General features: G+C 42.7%; 1 protein-coding gene across 1 annotated transcript in view; it reads right to left on the bottom strand.

Moving 5' to 3' along the window:
• thsd7aa (thrombospondin, type I, domain containing 7Aa) overlaps positions 1–15,362 on the bottom strand; it is a gene marked incomplete at both ends in the record, with an annotated part of 136,827 nt that extends 121,465 nt beyond the window's left edge. The window contains one exon of the mRNA XM_079232232.1: positions 15,209–15,362. Coding sequence (XP_079088358.1) covers positions 15,209–15,362 — 154 coding nt within the window. The remainder of the gene's footprint in view (positions 1–15,208) is intronic.
• Positions 15,363–15,956: the final 594 nt, after the last annotated feature.

Raw genomic sequence — 15,956 nt, 5'->3', positions numbered from 1 at the left:
ATGTGACACATCGGATCTTATAAAAATATAAGATTATAAAGTGATTGTTTTGGGGAGGTGGGGTAGTGCACTACAGGCCCCTGAGACGCGGCTTAAGAGTTCGTCCTTAATGGAAGAAAAAAAATCCCCTTACATTACTTTTACTTTTATACTTTTAAGTAGTTTTTAAACCAGTACTTTTACACTTTTACTTAAGTAAAAAGCTTGAGTTGATACTGAAGTATTTTTAAACCCTAGTATCAATACTTCTACTTGAGTAATGAATGTGAATACTTTGACACCTCTGTATATATATATATATATATATATATGTATTTTGTGTAGCTTCCAAATCTGGCCATAAAGCATAGGTTAAATGTCGGCGCTCTTTACTTTATGTCTTTGTTCCCTGTTTCTCTGTGACCTGAACTGAGTGATCAGCAGACTAGAAAAGATCAGTCCATTTATACATACACACACAATTGTGTGACTTGGATGGATAGAAGTAACCAAAGTCTCACAATAAGAGGAACAAACCAACAACAAGATGGCGGTAGACAAGCAGATCATTTGTTCTGCGAGGAACAATTACAGCTTTTTCCAGTGGAGTTGTGTGCTTTGGGAGAACAACAGCTTCAGTGTAATTGGCAGAGATTTGTGTCTTTCTTTTCTGAATTTAAAATAGGTTTTCCTGCACAGCAGTACACTGGTTTGCTCCTCTGCTGATCTCCGGTCAGTTTCTCCAGACTGGAGGTGTTCCAACCACCATCTACTAGCAGTAAACCGACTATGGATAAGCACTTCATACAACTCCGCTTCAAAACACCCAAACTTCCCTGGAGGACATTATTTTTTGTCTATACTTTGAGGACCATCTGTATTCTAATTATACACTGAATGTTGTGTTAAGGTGATAAAAGCAAATGAGCATTTGTGCCTGAGGAAGAGAAATGCTGCCTGAGTGTTGCTTCAATCTCACTTCAACGTGAGACGGAAAAATAAAGAAGCATAATTATTTTCCTCACAGCCTCGTTCCCACTCAGGGAAACACGTTTTTTTTTTTTGCACATATTGTTCCCGTTAATGTTTCTTTTATAGATGCAGTTGTCGTAGATCTGCTGTGATTTTCTCACTGCATACATTCACACGTACCGCGAGCATTCTGTACACAACTCCCCCGGGTGTCTTTATTATAGGACAGAACTTGTGTTTGCAAAGTTCTCGCTGGTCTGGATGATGACTCCACGGATCTCTCAGTAATCATATCGCCTGGAAACGCTTGTGTCCATGAATGAAGGTCAGAGGCCCAGTCTGACCCACTGAAGCTCCTGATCGCTCACGTTTGGCCGCTCTGACCCAGTTACACGAGAACCCTCGATAAGCCTGATCACTTCTGTTATTAAATATATTTGTGTAAATGTAAATGAAGCTGCAAAGCTAACTCCAACCGATTTGACCATGTCACTCCCGTGGTGTTAGTAGGCTAACAGAGGCTCAGCTAGACATTTAAACAGTCAACACCCGGTTTAGAGATGCCGCTGGTTTTAACCTAATTTTAAGAATAACGTTGATGTTTCTCAACACAGAAAGATAAAAGTTTTCATGACTACGTAGAAATCCTGAGTCAGATGAAATAGCAGGGGCTCCAGTTTACACAGCAAGTTCCATGCATGCCATGAGCATGGCTGCTGTTTAGTCTTGTATTGACTGATAAACAATGATGTGGGAGAAATGCAAAAGAGTTATATTACTGAAGACTTCACTTTAGTCATTTTGATAATTGCTATGGAGATCGCCATCCTTTCTTTGGAAACCAGTTAGTCAAACTAGTTAGGTTTTGTTGAATCCTCTAAAGTGCATATTCCATCTGGGGAATGGAAGAATGTTTTTGAATGGACATGTAATCCTCCTCCATGCTGGAGCACTCCAAACACCAAAATGGCAGAATGTTCACATTCAAAAGAATCTTCCCAATATTTATCTGAAATGCAGTAAAACATCATTTTTTTAAAGAACTAAAGATTGACCCATAAAAAGCCAGCCAGGGGATCTTCTCACACTCACATGGGGCTTGTCAGATTATACCGTAGCAGACACAGAACTATTTAAGAAGCTCTTTCCCTGTCAATCAGAACCCAGACGAAAACTAGAGCAAAACAAGAAAAGGCTACATTTTCTTTGAACATGTTATATGTGTGTTGATATTGAATGTGGCTCAGAGGTAAAGCAGAGAATCAGCGTTTTGATCCCCGGCTCCGCTAGCCCATGTGGATGCTTCCTGGGTAAGACACTTAACTTAAGATGTGCTCCCTAGCTGTGCCTGCGGTGTGAATGTATGGATGCTAGTTAGTCCTGATGACAGGTGGCACCTTGCATGGTATCATCGGTCATCAGGGTGTGAATGGGTGAATGACAATAAGTAGTGTTAAAGGCCTTTGAGTGGTCGAAGACTAGAAAAGATCTACAAGTACAGTCCATTTACCCTTTACCATAATAATACATTAAAAGAGTTGTTGTCCAATCCATCTTCATCAGAGAGGCGGTTGCATTTCAAACTCTTTAAGTGTAAAACATGTGCTAAATGAAAAGATTTGCAATTAATGATATGATTTCAAATGTAATTAATTTGAACAACAATTCACAATTATCATAAATGGAAGCTACCGACATTCTCATCAATCTCATCCACTGTATTCAATCTCTATATTTCAATTTTTCAGGAAACGTCGACCTCTCATCCCAGTGAGCCGATCTGAGTGGCGATCAGTGAATGTGAGACTAGGCGAGAGAGTGGAGTGTTACTGCTGTGACACAGTGCCAGTACATATTTTATACGATGACTTGGGACCTGAATTTAACCTCTCGCTCAGAAGGGAGAGGGTGTCTCTTCCTTTTAGTTTTACTACTGGAGGATCATTTATTAACGGGTTAGTGTGTCTCTCTCGACCGTGGAAAGGAAAGCTCACTTGCTGGGCTCTGGCTGTGTTTTGACTTGGCTGGCCTCCTCAGGGCCTCATTAGACCGAGGATGACTGTGTTTGCGTCTTCCATGGAGCCGCTGCCTCCAAGACCTGATGAATAATACAATGATGACTGCGGTTAAAGTGCTGCTGTTTATGTGAATTTCGATCGCATTTGCTGGAATTGAAATATATATTTCCATCTGTCTCTCTGTTTCTCACTCTCAACTAAACTAATTGAATCCAATTCAAAACAAGACTAGAAGTCCGAACCCCCTGGACGGTTGCAATACAGTATTCATGACACAACTCAACACCAAAGTGTTGGCCAGTACGAACAATACTGAACTGAGAGATTTGCTCCTCATGGATGGAAAGCTCATGTGGTCAAACAATCAGAGGAGTTGGTCCCTTTGTGAGTATGAACGTGCTCAGCAAGTCAAATAGCATCTGACCGTCATATTGTTAGAAGTCCCTGTGTGTAAGGTTGACCTTTCTGCAGGTACCGCTGGTAGAGAGTGGAGGGGCACTTTGTCTCAGCTAGAGGTTTACACAAGCAACCTGAGCTCAACCGTTACAGAACACAGAGGACTTCTGCTTCAGCGTGTTTGTAATAAACAAAAGAAAAGGCTTGTGGCTGATCATGTGCTCGTCTCTTGAGAGTTGTTACGTTTGTCCGTTCTGGGCTGCTGTAGAAACATGGCGGTACAAGATGGTGGACTTGTTGTGTCTTGAGTGGGAACTTTTGGCAAATGAGGCATCAAGAATATACAAAGAGAATCTCACAGGAATCGAGCAAATGTTTTTTGCCTTTTAATGGACAGTTAAAGGTGTTAAGGTAGGCAGGGAAGTCTTTATTGGCACAATATAGTTATGGTAAATAACAAAATGCTAGCATATTTCCTCCCACTTTGTGACGTGTTGGCTGGAATTTTTTTTTTTTATGAAATAAATGCATTTTAGACTTCCTCTCCATTGAAATGGGAAATGTTGTAATGTACTTTGGGCATAAACATCATTATCAGTTTGTCTTACTTCTCTCTTAATCTCTTTCTGTGCGTGTTTGTCTCCATCTTATTTGGCTAGCTACACAGTTGTGACTGCCAGAGGTGAGTCTCTGCTTGTGTCAGCTCTTTGGTTATTTATAACACATCCCACAGAGCTAGAACAGAGCTCGTCTCCACCAAGCGCTGTGTGTCACTGAGGTTCTGCCAGCCCCGCCTCCTGGTGGAGATGCTATTCAGAGTAACAGTAATGTGTCCAAGCCCACAACTGCATGACACCATCATCAAAACCATTACATCATGTGGCTGAGCCCCATTACCACTAAATAAGCCGCTGTGGCTTTCCCCCATCAACCCAAATGAAATGATGGTGTTAGACACAAGAGGTGACGACAGAAACTTCACAAATGTAATTCCTAACTGTCTAACACAGAAAGTTGGCCTGCACACTTTTTTGGGTGTTGGACATAGAAAGTGTCTAACTTTTACACTTTGAGACCGTAGTTCCTATTAAGTAACAACACCTAACTTAGGAACTAACAAACAATGGTATGTCATGGGCTCACAGTCTGAATGAAGATGCAGACATTACGAATAAAGTGGAAACCACCTGAATTATCCAATAGAATCAGTGTAAATTGGCTATGCTTTTGTTTTATATGATTTAAATTGTTCTTTCCAAACATGATGGTCTACACGCTGTTTTTAATTAACTTTGATAACTTTAGTAAGTTGACATACATTTTAAATGCATGTAACTCCCCCAGTTTAGTAAAAACCCCAAATATCCAGAAACAAATTGGAATATACATATCCTAATTATACATAGCCTAATTATACATCGCCTCACGGTAGCTTTGGTACTGGACTGAAACACAATTTAAGGGATAGGATTTAGGGTCAATTTAATGGGATGTCAGCACAAGCACAGAAAACCACATGTAAATATGAATGTATAACAACATTCATGTAAATATGAATGTATAACAAATGCATTTTGCATGAGCCCATGCACTCAGATGTATCTACTTATATAGATGTCTGTTGGCGCGTTTACCGTCTAAAGTTGAGAGTTTAAGATACCAAACACTGAGTGAAGTGTTTGTAGATCGGATGTCAGGATATGATATCAAGATGTCGGCTATATTATCTGCCCAGAGAATTGTTTTTGTTGCTGCTGTTTACATTCCTTATGTTGCAAATTAAAAAACGGCACTACAGGAATGTACTACTGTTTTAGTTGTGTTTGTTATGTTTTTCTTGTGTTACAGTGAGCTACTGCTGAATTGTATTGTGCATCTGATCCTTGAGATACGGTTTAGCTGGAGGTAAGTGCTAAATAGAGGATGGCATGGAGAGGAAGAAGCAGGCTGATGAAAAGCTCATTATGCTGCTTAGGCCAATCCCCCGGCACGTTTCCAGTGCAAATAAAGGCGCATAGGGAGCATGAATAAAGTCAGAGGGAAACAAGGGTTTAGCTGAGAGCAGGAAGACTTCGCTAAGCACTTTAATGGGGTTAGTTGGACGGCTATTGTTCTGGACCATTGGCTGCACCAACACACAACAAGTTGCTTGGCATTCAACCATCTTGCCCACATACCTCCATTCATATCTCTTCATGTTCATGTTTAGGTCTGCCGTCTTATGCTGACGACATCGAGGATCCATGATCACTCTGAAGACTAATTACACAGATTATAGTGACTGGAAATCAAAGAAATAGGACACCAAACTGGAGCTACATTAGTACTCTCTCAATTCTGTACTCATTGGACTTCCACCCTCAAAAAGTAATTGCTTACTGGAACGGGCCGGGACAGCGTATCGGGTAGTGTGTCCCATATGCCGGACATCTTTTTGTACATTTTATTTTGTTTTAATCAAACAAAAGTCCCCATAATATTCTCTTTTCTTCTCCGGTGGTTATATTTGCCATGCTAGCAGTGTGCCTCTGGTCATGTTGGTCTTTCAGTCAATCTTTGGTCCAGTCTGAAAAAGCTTCGATGGGTTGTCACTGAATTTGGTTCATGGTCACCTTGATGACTCTGGTGATCCCCTGACTTTCACTCTATCCTATGAAATATTAAAAAAATATGGTTGCTGTGTTGGCATAAAAGGTGCATGACATGGTTTCCAGAGGAAGTATCCTAAGGACTTTCCTGGATCTACATCTAGCGCCACCAGCAAATCGACATTTGTTTGAAATCTCTCAAAAACTAGATAGATTACCATCACCTTTCAGACTGAAATTCATGTTCGCCACCGGATGTCTATTCACTGCTCTCAGTCTTTTTCAGCCTCGGTGGGCAGGTGTTTTTTAGTGATAAAGCTCTAAAAACACACTGTAGCTGCACTTCGTGTTTCCCAAGAAAATAGCATGGGGTTTGTGATTGAGTCCCTGATTGCATTATTAAAGATAATCTAGAGAGCCCTGATGCAACCAACGACTCGTACATAAGCAGGGTGTAAGAGTGGTGAGGTTGATCCATCTGTCCATCCAACATGTTGGTTCAAAGCAAGATATTGACTTCGATATTTGTTGCGTATGCTCATGGTACCTACAGGATGACCCCTAACGATTGTGGTTATTGTCTTAATAATCAGGCCAAAATGTACCCATGACCAATACATTCTATGACAAGGTACCCCAAAGATCCCTAAAGATGTTCTGGATTCACCTGACATTTCCTCTCAGGCCACAAGTAGTCCAAAGTAAATGATTTGCTAAATCTCGCCCCTCAAATGCAGACTGCCAGCTTTGACCAGGACCCGACAGCGACACTCACATGCAATCATTTCAGACCTTCTTCCTTTTCAGGCTGGTTCTGTGGAGTTGGAGCTAGGCATGGTTAAACAAAGATGTTTGTTTGCACATCATTAACCAGTGTTAGCACGTCTCTAGCTACTGCAGGTACACTGAATGAATACACATGCTGCTTTTGCTTTTAAAAGAGTGCAGGAGTGATATGACCACCGACCCGGCTCACAGGAACATGTTGTTCATGTGATCGTCTTCTGTCGTGAGTGTCAGGCGGTGCTGTGGTTCCACTGTGAATCTGTAGGCTATCGCTTCTATCTTTATCTTCAAATGCATATTGTGGACCCTTCTCTGAAATCACTTTTCTGTTGTTGTTTTTATTTGATATGTATGGAGTTGAGTGCAGTTATCGTCAGTGTGGGCTGATGCCAGCTCTCACATAGCGGAGTAGCAGTCTGGTGTTGGGCGTAACGCAGGTTACATTTACCCATGACAAGGTACTCAAAAACTAATGGCCACATTTTCAATACATTTGCAATGGATATTCATGATAACAGAGCATGGCTCCTATTATTTTACTTCCTGACTGTTTAATTAGTTCCACCAATACTTCCTCTCGTCTACAGGAGATTTTAACAACCCATTTCTTTTAAATTTGCTGAGCAACATGAATGCTCCCCAGAGGAGGAACCCTGTTTATTTGAATATTCATGAGCAATCTTTTGATTTTAACGCCACACCGTGAAAAACTCTAATTACAGCCATTCTTTAACATGAACTTAGACTCTAGTGTTGGTCCTACTTAACACTTTCATATTGTGGATGTAGTGAACGCTGCCAGCCACTCTCAAGACATGTCACTGTGTTAATACCTGGCCGGTGCCAGCCCCACACATCTGTAAACCCATCCATCAGCCACACCGGAGTGTGTTTTTTGTCTGCATTGGCCTCTTGTCAGTTAAGGTACAAGGTGGCAGCCATGCAGTGGAGTCGCACCCGGATCGAACAAACCCCGCTCCCATGTAATTACTCAGCCTCCCCGTGTCCGCTGCCTGCAGGTGGGACGCTGACAGCAACACTCCTCCCCCACTGTCAACCCCCTCACTAAGAGTAATGAGGCGCACAGCACACACACACTGAGGCAAAGCCCAGCCCTGTGTGTGGAAGTGAATGCTGTTGCTGTAGCTATTTGTGTGGGTGAGAAATAAAAGAAATAGCATCATGTAGAAAGGAGGAGGGTGCGAGACGAACGCACTGTCATTCAGCTTTTGTGAGGGCGTTGAGATGCTAAACTACCTGATTATAAATTATTTTTTTCACTAAAAAGCAGGAACACGAGAGCATTATTGTTAATGGGAATTACAGGGATGATTAGAGAGAGCAGACGGCTGAGATAATGACAAAGACACAGCACAGAGTTCAGTAGAGTGGTGGTGTGTACGTGCACCTGTGTGTGTGTGTGTGTGTGTGTGTGTGTGTGTGTGTGTGTGTGTGTGTGTGTGTGTGTGAGATACACACACACCCCTCCTCCACCTGGGATGGCCTGCCAGGCAGAATTGAACAGCTGGATGCAGCTTCTTCAAGCCCACACAGAATAATGGCTGCAATTTGGCACTTGATGAATCCCAGGGAAAACAGAAATAATTTCCCCCGCCTCCATTATGCCTTGATAGCACTCCTCCAGCTCCGTCTGCACAGGCCAATCTCACACTCAAGTGTCTGTTCAACACAAGCAACGCCTTTTAATCACTTGTGAACATCCATATGTTTTCATTGAAAGCGGTTCTCAACATCAAAATTACAACAACAAAAGAAGGCAGGTTTTCATCCCACATGCTGCTATACGTACATCGAGTTCCATCAGAGGAGTCTGACATTTTAGGAAGCACGGTTGCTTTCTACCACAGTGAAATTACAAGATTATAGATTTTACAACGAGCTGTCGACATGATCTAAAGTGGAGCGAGTCACTGATGCGTCCGAGGCGCGTGGGTTTTAATAAAAGTTAGAAAAATGCTCCGAAAAAAAACACCTCATGGTAAGGATCAAGAATTTTAAAATAGCAGAGGTGGGAGAAGTATTCAAACATTTAAATAAACTACTGCGGACTGTTGGTAGGACGTGGGATGTGAACACACTGTGTGTCTGTGTGTACAGCAACAATCATTCTTTGTCAATCAGGCATCGATTATTTTGTTGATTAAATGTTTGATATTTAAAATATCAGAACATGCTAATCACTGTTTCCCAAATCCCAAGATGACATCCTCAAATGTCTGTTTTTGTCTACTACTCAACTATATTCAGTTCATGTCAGAGAGGAGTAAAGAAACTATAAAATATTGACATTCATGAAGTTAGAATCAGAGAACTTTGACTATTATTTCTTTAAAACATTCAAACAAATGAATTGATAATCAAAATAGTTGACAACTAATTGATTAATCGTTGCAGCTCTACAGCATTATCTTACAGCATGAAAGAAGTGCCTGATACATACATGTAGAGTTGGAAGCGCAGAGGCTAGGCAGACTACGTATAATAGAGCCAGACGAGAGCAACGCTTTTCAGATAAACGCCATTTTAAAAGGTAACGTTACACACAGAAACTCACTTCCATCAATACCTGGAGTTATAAATGTGGAACGACTTGGTATGATTTCATTTTGAACGGATGTTTGTAATTGTTGCTTTTGTCAGTCTTTATGAAAGTAAAACAGGTTGAATCCAAAGTAACACGACGGTATACACTTGATTTGTGTATATTATTCTGGTTTTTATTACACATCTCTGACAATGCCGCTTGTTAATATGTAATTGCAAACAAAAGATGTCCTTTATCTTAATAAAAACTATGAAATTTAATTTTCAATTAAAGAAAATGTAAAACAACATTATGAACAATACAACTGTTTTGGGAAATGTAAGATTCAGATAACTTTATTGATAAAGGACAGTGACTCCTGATAGTTAAACCTGATGCACTCTGACATGCACAACTTCAGAAGTGTTGAACTATGATGGGAATGAAAAGTATCAAGACAAAGACGCATCACACAATAACACAACTTTGTCATTCAGAAAAATGACCCTTTGAGTGAAGTTTCTTTCTGAGATCTGAAAGAGCTTTATGACAGTAAGACACGTCTCCACACGACTGTTTGACTTGAACTCACTGCTTTACTTTTGTGCTGGTTCTCTAGAGTCTATAAGGTAAACAGTCAAATCATGTATTTCATAATGTAATGGAGGAAAACTAGAAAGCCTCCTAAAAATGAAACAAGGAAAGTCAGCTCCTCACGATCGTACTGAAATACAGCTCAAGGCAATTTAAGTACTGAGACATATATTAGTGAGAATGAACAAAACCATAAAAATGTGCTCTTAAAAACCAAAGCAATAAACAATAGCATATGTTTAAAGCCTGCAGAGTTATTTGTAATTCTCTTTGTCAGTGTGACTCATATTACACTGCTATGCTAATAGTATTAGTATTATGCTATTTGGAGACTAGATTATAGTGCTGCTGTGTAATAGTGATGTAATAGTGATGCAATAGTGATGTAAAAAGTAATGCATCATTCGAAAACCCAAATTGAAAAAAGCCAACATTTGTTACAGCCCTAACAAATATGAATCAGTTCAGCTTTAAATATTCACATTGTGCACCTTGAGTATCGATACCACTATCAGGTGGTAAAAAAACAACTAAATCAGTCGACCTCCACTTCACCAGCTTATTATATTTACTGGTGTAAATGGCTGAATTAAGCACTTGACACTTGATCTGCAGTAGCTGCCGTATTTCACCCGCCTCCTTTTCACTGCTGATACCCTCTGGAGACCCTCTCAGCCCCGGGGTTAAAGGTCGCTGAGAGAAAGGGAGAGGGTGGTGACGGTGTTGGGGCAGAGGGGGGGGGTGCTATGAGGACATCGGAGGAAGAACAAAGAGTGGGTCATGTGACTTGAGGTGAAGCCTCTTCTTTCTTTTGTGCAGCACATGGACGTGAGCATCTGCGGCAGACAGGCTGAACGGAGCCGCACGCTGCAGGAGGACAATGCAGAGCCTCTGTTGTTCTCTGGGAGCTCTAAACAGCCTAAAGAGCCTCCATTCATCCGCTCCTTCTGAAGCTGACTGGCTCTTCACAGGGACACTGCCCCACTAATTACCATCAGTCGTTGCTCCGGCTTGTTCGGCTCTGCAAAGACTTTTGTTGTCCGGCTCTGTACCAAGAAGTGTCGAGCCTTGTGGGGTCGCTGTGTGGCGGTGATGGGGCCAGGGTGCAGTGACAAGATCAATAAACGCCCTGAAAGTGTTCAGAGACAAAACCGGGTTATCAGCCTTTGAATCAAATCAAATCAAATAATTCTTGACTATATGCATTGCAGCAGGACTGGAGTGGTCTATAATGAGCCACAATATGACGCATGGCTTACCCTCAACATGAGAGACACTGAGAACTTTGATCTTCAGGTTCAAATTGGCTTTGAATGTCTTGAGTTGTCACAAAATGAGAATTTTGATGACAAATTCATCTGTAATGCAATAGATTGCATTTCTGCAATGAAATCGTTGACAATGTGGGAGGCGATAAAGAGTTTCAAGAGTTAAATCGTGCACGCAACCTCAATGCAAATGCTGCCATTATTTCATTGCAATGACAAACTCCAGGCTGGATACGTTCCGTTGTTTCATCTGCACACAAAAGATGTGACGCTGCCTTCATTCATTCCCTGTGCTGTTTAAAGTGGATTTACAAGAAATCTCTTTGCAATTTAATAACAGTAAGTACAGCAGATTAAAGTTGAAGCATGAAGTTGATCTGTAAACTGTGATTGTAGAGTGAGAGTGTACAACAGATTATTTCACTCAAATAGGATACAGCTCAGGGTTTGTTTCTCCGTGTCCACGTATTAGTGAGATGTGTTTCTTCATCGCTCTGCGATGCTCTGGCTAAATATTCATACTTATCAGTATTCCAGTTTCACATGTGATCTTTATTTTACACGTTTAAATGTGTTTCCAATGTTTGTTTTCCGGTCTCTGCACCATGACACCCAACCGGCACCGGGCAGCGCCGCGTTGGCGTCTGGTTGCAAAGATACGATGTGACGAGGAAAATGCACATCAGTACACGTGAGTATCCGCCCTCTCTATCAGCAGTGACAACTGCCATTCTCCAGCACATACTTCAAAGTATTTTGTATTTTTCTACTGTGTCAGCCCTCCCCAAAAATATATTTTGGACAAACGCTCCTCTTGTTGATGATTTCGGTCAGTAATGCTATAAAGATTAGCTATGAATATGCCCTCATTTGTCATTGAGTGGTGAGTTTATTTTCACCAGCAATTCAAACTCATCAGTGGTGAAAAAGGAAACCAGAATCCACATCAGCTAAAAACTAAAATGTCAAAATGATTATCACATTCATATTAACATGAGTGATGCACACTGACTTTCATTTCAACTGCAAACACGATCTTTACTACACCAGGTGTGCAAGTGTCAAAAACAGACACAATCTTCCTGCTAGGAACTGAGGGAGCATTAAGCTTCAATCAGAGGATCGGTGGTTCGATCCCAGGCTCCACCAGTCCATCTCGATGTGTCCTTGTGCAAGACACTTAACCCCAAATTGCCCCCGTAGGCTCTTCCTGTAGTGTGTGAATGTTAGTTAGTCCTGATGGACAGGTGGTTCCTTCATGGTAGCTCCTCCCATCAGTGTGTGAATGGGTGAATGATGTAGTGTGAAGGACCTTTGAGTGGTCAGAAGTCTAGAAAGAGGATCTACAAGTACTGTACACTTTGGTATAACAATTAGGGACATTTCAAACACAATAGACTACAAAACTGAAAAGCATCTCTTATGCTGTAAAATGGATTTTAAAAATAAAAAATGCATGGACTAATACAAAGTAAAAGGAGTTAGTTCCACCGTGACTATATGTCAACAGGTCAATTACTCGCTCTGTGTTCATCTTAAATGTGCAACGTACTAAAGTGTGATGTAGAAAGATGAAGCGTACAGTTGCTACTGAAACATACTCAGAGATTACTGACTTAAATTGCAATAAACTGTATTTATCCATTAAATGAAAAATTCAACCAACAAAGATGCTCGATTCTCCAGTCTAGCTGCCAGCGAGACGCAACCCAAGAGATCAACCTGCACTCTCCTCTCAGAGAGGAGCATGAATCTAATCCTCCAACCTTCTGTGCTCCGACACAGAGACAATACCAGCAGGTCCGCTGCCAAAAGACATTACACACAGTGCCAGATTACACATCGCTACGAAACCCCATACATGTAGGTAGTGCAGAGGATTAATGTGACACACTTGACTTGTTTGTTTCATTTAGCATGTATGTCCTGGTTAGCCGTGGTAGTCGTCCACAGGGGAGGATTGAATGGATTAAATACTAATATTTCCTTAAAGCATTCAGTGAAACCGCACTCTTTCCCTTGGCACTTCTGCACATATTGCTGGGAACAGCAGTCCCTTGAGAATCCAACCCCCGCTTTACTCACTAGAGTAACCTATTTGAAGCCACTGGGCTAATTCCAGCACCCATCTATACCAGGGTTGTGGGTTAAGCCAATTCTCCTCTGCAACCCTCAATATATGACACACTCTCCGGAACAGACATCCTCTCTGCTGCTGCCCCAGACAGGAGGTGCTGAGGTGGAGTAAAACGCCTGGTGCGTTGTTGTGCTGAGCACGTGGGGAAGGATCGGGCTCCAGGAATATCACATCAAAGACAAGAACACACAAACGCTCAAACACGGTTCATCTCAGCATCGGTCCGCTAGCCAGACTATCACCAGGGACGCACTAAGCCAAGAGCAGACGCACAAACACGTCCATATACCGTATGTAGGTTAACTTTGTCTGGCCAATCTGCTCTGGTTTCCCTCTCCGTAATCTCCTCCTGCCTCAACACGGTGGGAGGTGCAGCACATAACACCAGAGGATTTCCATTCCTTTACAGAGTATGAGCCATGAAGCTGGTCAACAACAATAACGTCCAGAGGACAGCAACTCATAATGTTAGGACAACTACAGATAATGTAAAGAGAGTTTGACCTATTTTAATTGTCTTAAGACATTTTGACTGCAAATTGATTATGAATGTAGGTTCAGACACTAAATACTTTCTAAAGATAACAAGCTCTCGGTGTCCCTCTGTTTACTAATGCTGGACGATTAGACAGAAGCATCAATTGTTGTCAGAAAATACACAGCAGACACACACACACACACACAGGTATTTCTCCTGTCAAAACACAACACAAACATTATCCACATTTAAATGACTTCTTTCTTGTTTCCACTTTGCCCAAATAGGTACCCAGTTAAACACAAACACAGGTATCTCTTGGTGGTAATTACATCATGCATATACTGGATATTACAAACAGAGTATTAACCAGTATAGATTACATTTTTGACTCCACCCAAAGTCACCATTGATCGCATCCCGGGCTGAGCTGCATTGTCAGGACTATATCCATTGATCAGCTCCCACTGGTGGGGGACTTGCAGAATCCCAGTGAAACCAGTACATTGATCCGGCAAAACAGAGAGAGATTAGACAGAAGTGAAAGAAAACATTGATCTCCAGCTGCATCCAAAGGGCATCCCTGTCCCAATGGCTCCCATCCCTCCCCCCCCTCCCACTCCCTCCTGACCATGTGCTGCTCTCTCACGGTGAATGAGGCACCACCCAAAACAGCAGCAGCGAGGAGCCTCGTGTTGAGCTGCTCCGCTGCCTACGCTGTGAAGCTGCTGTCTCCGCAACACGCTGGTTGAGCTCATCAACATCCTCTTCTGGGTTACTTTTGCACCAATCAAACATCTGCATCTGCGCTAAAATCCTGCTGCGTGCACAACGCAGTGTACAGCATGCGTGTATGACCCCCTCAGGAAAGGAGCATGCAGCTACAGTGCACACACCGTTTCTCATCAATTGCAGTATATGTCAAGCTGTGATGAATGAGTCAATAGCAGCGCAGGGCAGCGAGGAGTCCCAGCTGCCTCAGCCCAGAACGGGGGAAGCGCAGCCAAAAGACAGCCAGCGCATGTCCGCACCTCTCACCCCGCAGTCTGGGGGCAAAGAGACATTCACCTCAGGGACTGCAGTAAATATGTTACCACACTATACAGTAGCAAGATGGCTCCAATGCATCAACCTCTGCCACGTGCATGTCTGCAGAAGAAGAGGCGCCAGGAATAAACTTTTGCTTTAAATGAAGGTTCCGTTCGTTTGCAGGAAGGTTCGATGACATCATAAAAAGTAAAGACTACAATCCAATGCAAATAAAGATACCAAAACCATGAAGAAGAACACTTTGAGCAAGTTCACCAGCTTCCCTGGACCCTGCTTTACGCTACACAAGCATGTATTGCAAGAGTAGTCGTGGATGGGACATTTATAGAGACACGCAGCCTCTCCAGGACCCCCCTCCGTCCCCAGCTGTAGAAATAGTAAAGAGGGTGGACCGTACCTGTTTGCCAGATGTACATGGGTTTAGTTTCCACTGCGGTTTGTGCATCCATCTCCCAGATGGAGAGGAAGAGCAGCGCTATCCTCCAGAGAGAGGGGAGCTGTGCCTCTCTCGAGACCCCCAGCATCCCCACCGCCCCGCCGGCCAGCCCCATGGCCCCCGCACGGCAAGTACCGTAGCTCCCAACGCAGTCAAGGGGGATCAAAACCAAGCCTGGCCCAAGGTAGGGAGCTACGCTGAAGTGTGTGTGCTTTCTGCTTCTGCTTTGTCCACACCAGTGCGTCCAAGAAGAAGTAATCCCAGGCAAACAGAGCTGAGGTCTGCGCTCGTTCTCCTCGTCCGTTCTCTTTCTCTTTCTCTGTTGGATCCTTAATGAGCGAGAACAGGGTCTGGCAGTAATAAAACAGGGAACAATAGATCCCTAAGCCCAGCCTGCTGCTGCTGCTGTATGCCGGGTTGATGCAGCGCCACCCTCTCTCTCTCGCTCTCTCTCTCTCACACACAGACACATGCACACACGCCCTCTCCACCCTCTCCACCCCCCTCCTCTCACTCGTCTCTCATCCCTTTTCAAAGGGCTCAGTGACGCTGCTCTGCACTCCAGTGGAAGGAGGCAGCTGGATCTGGCAGGTGGAGGTGTGTTTGTGGGTCAAATGGACAACACAATCATATCATGACATATTGTCAGTGCTAGGAAGGGAAAAAGGGAAACATGGTCAGTGGTGGAAAAAGTATTCAGATAATGTAC

This window comes from Taurulus bubalis, assembly GCF_910589615.1.
Source record: "Taurulus bubalis genome assembly, chromosome: 16".
In the NCBI taxonomy this organism is placed as follows: Eukaryota; Metazoa; Chordata; class Actinopteri; order Perciformes; family Cottidae; genus Taurulus; species Taurulus bubalis.
This window is presented reverse-complemented; position numbering and strand designations above follow the sequence as displayed.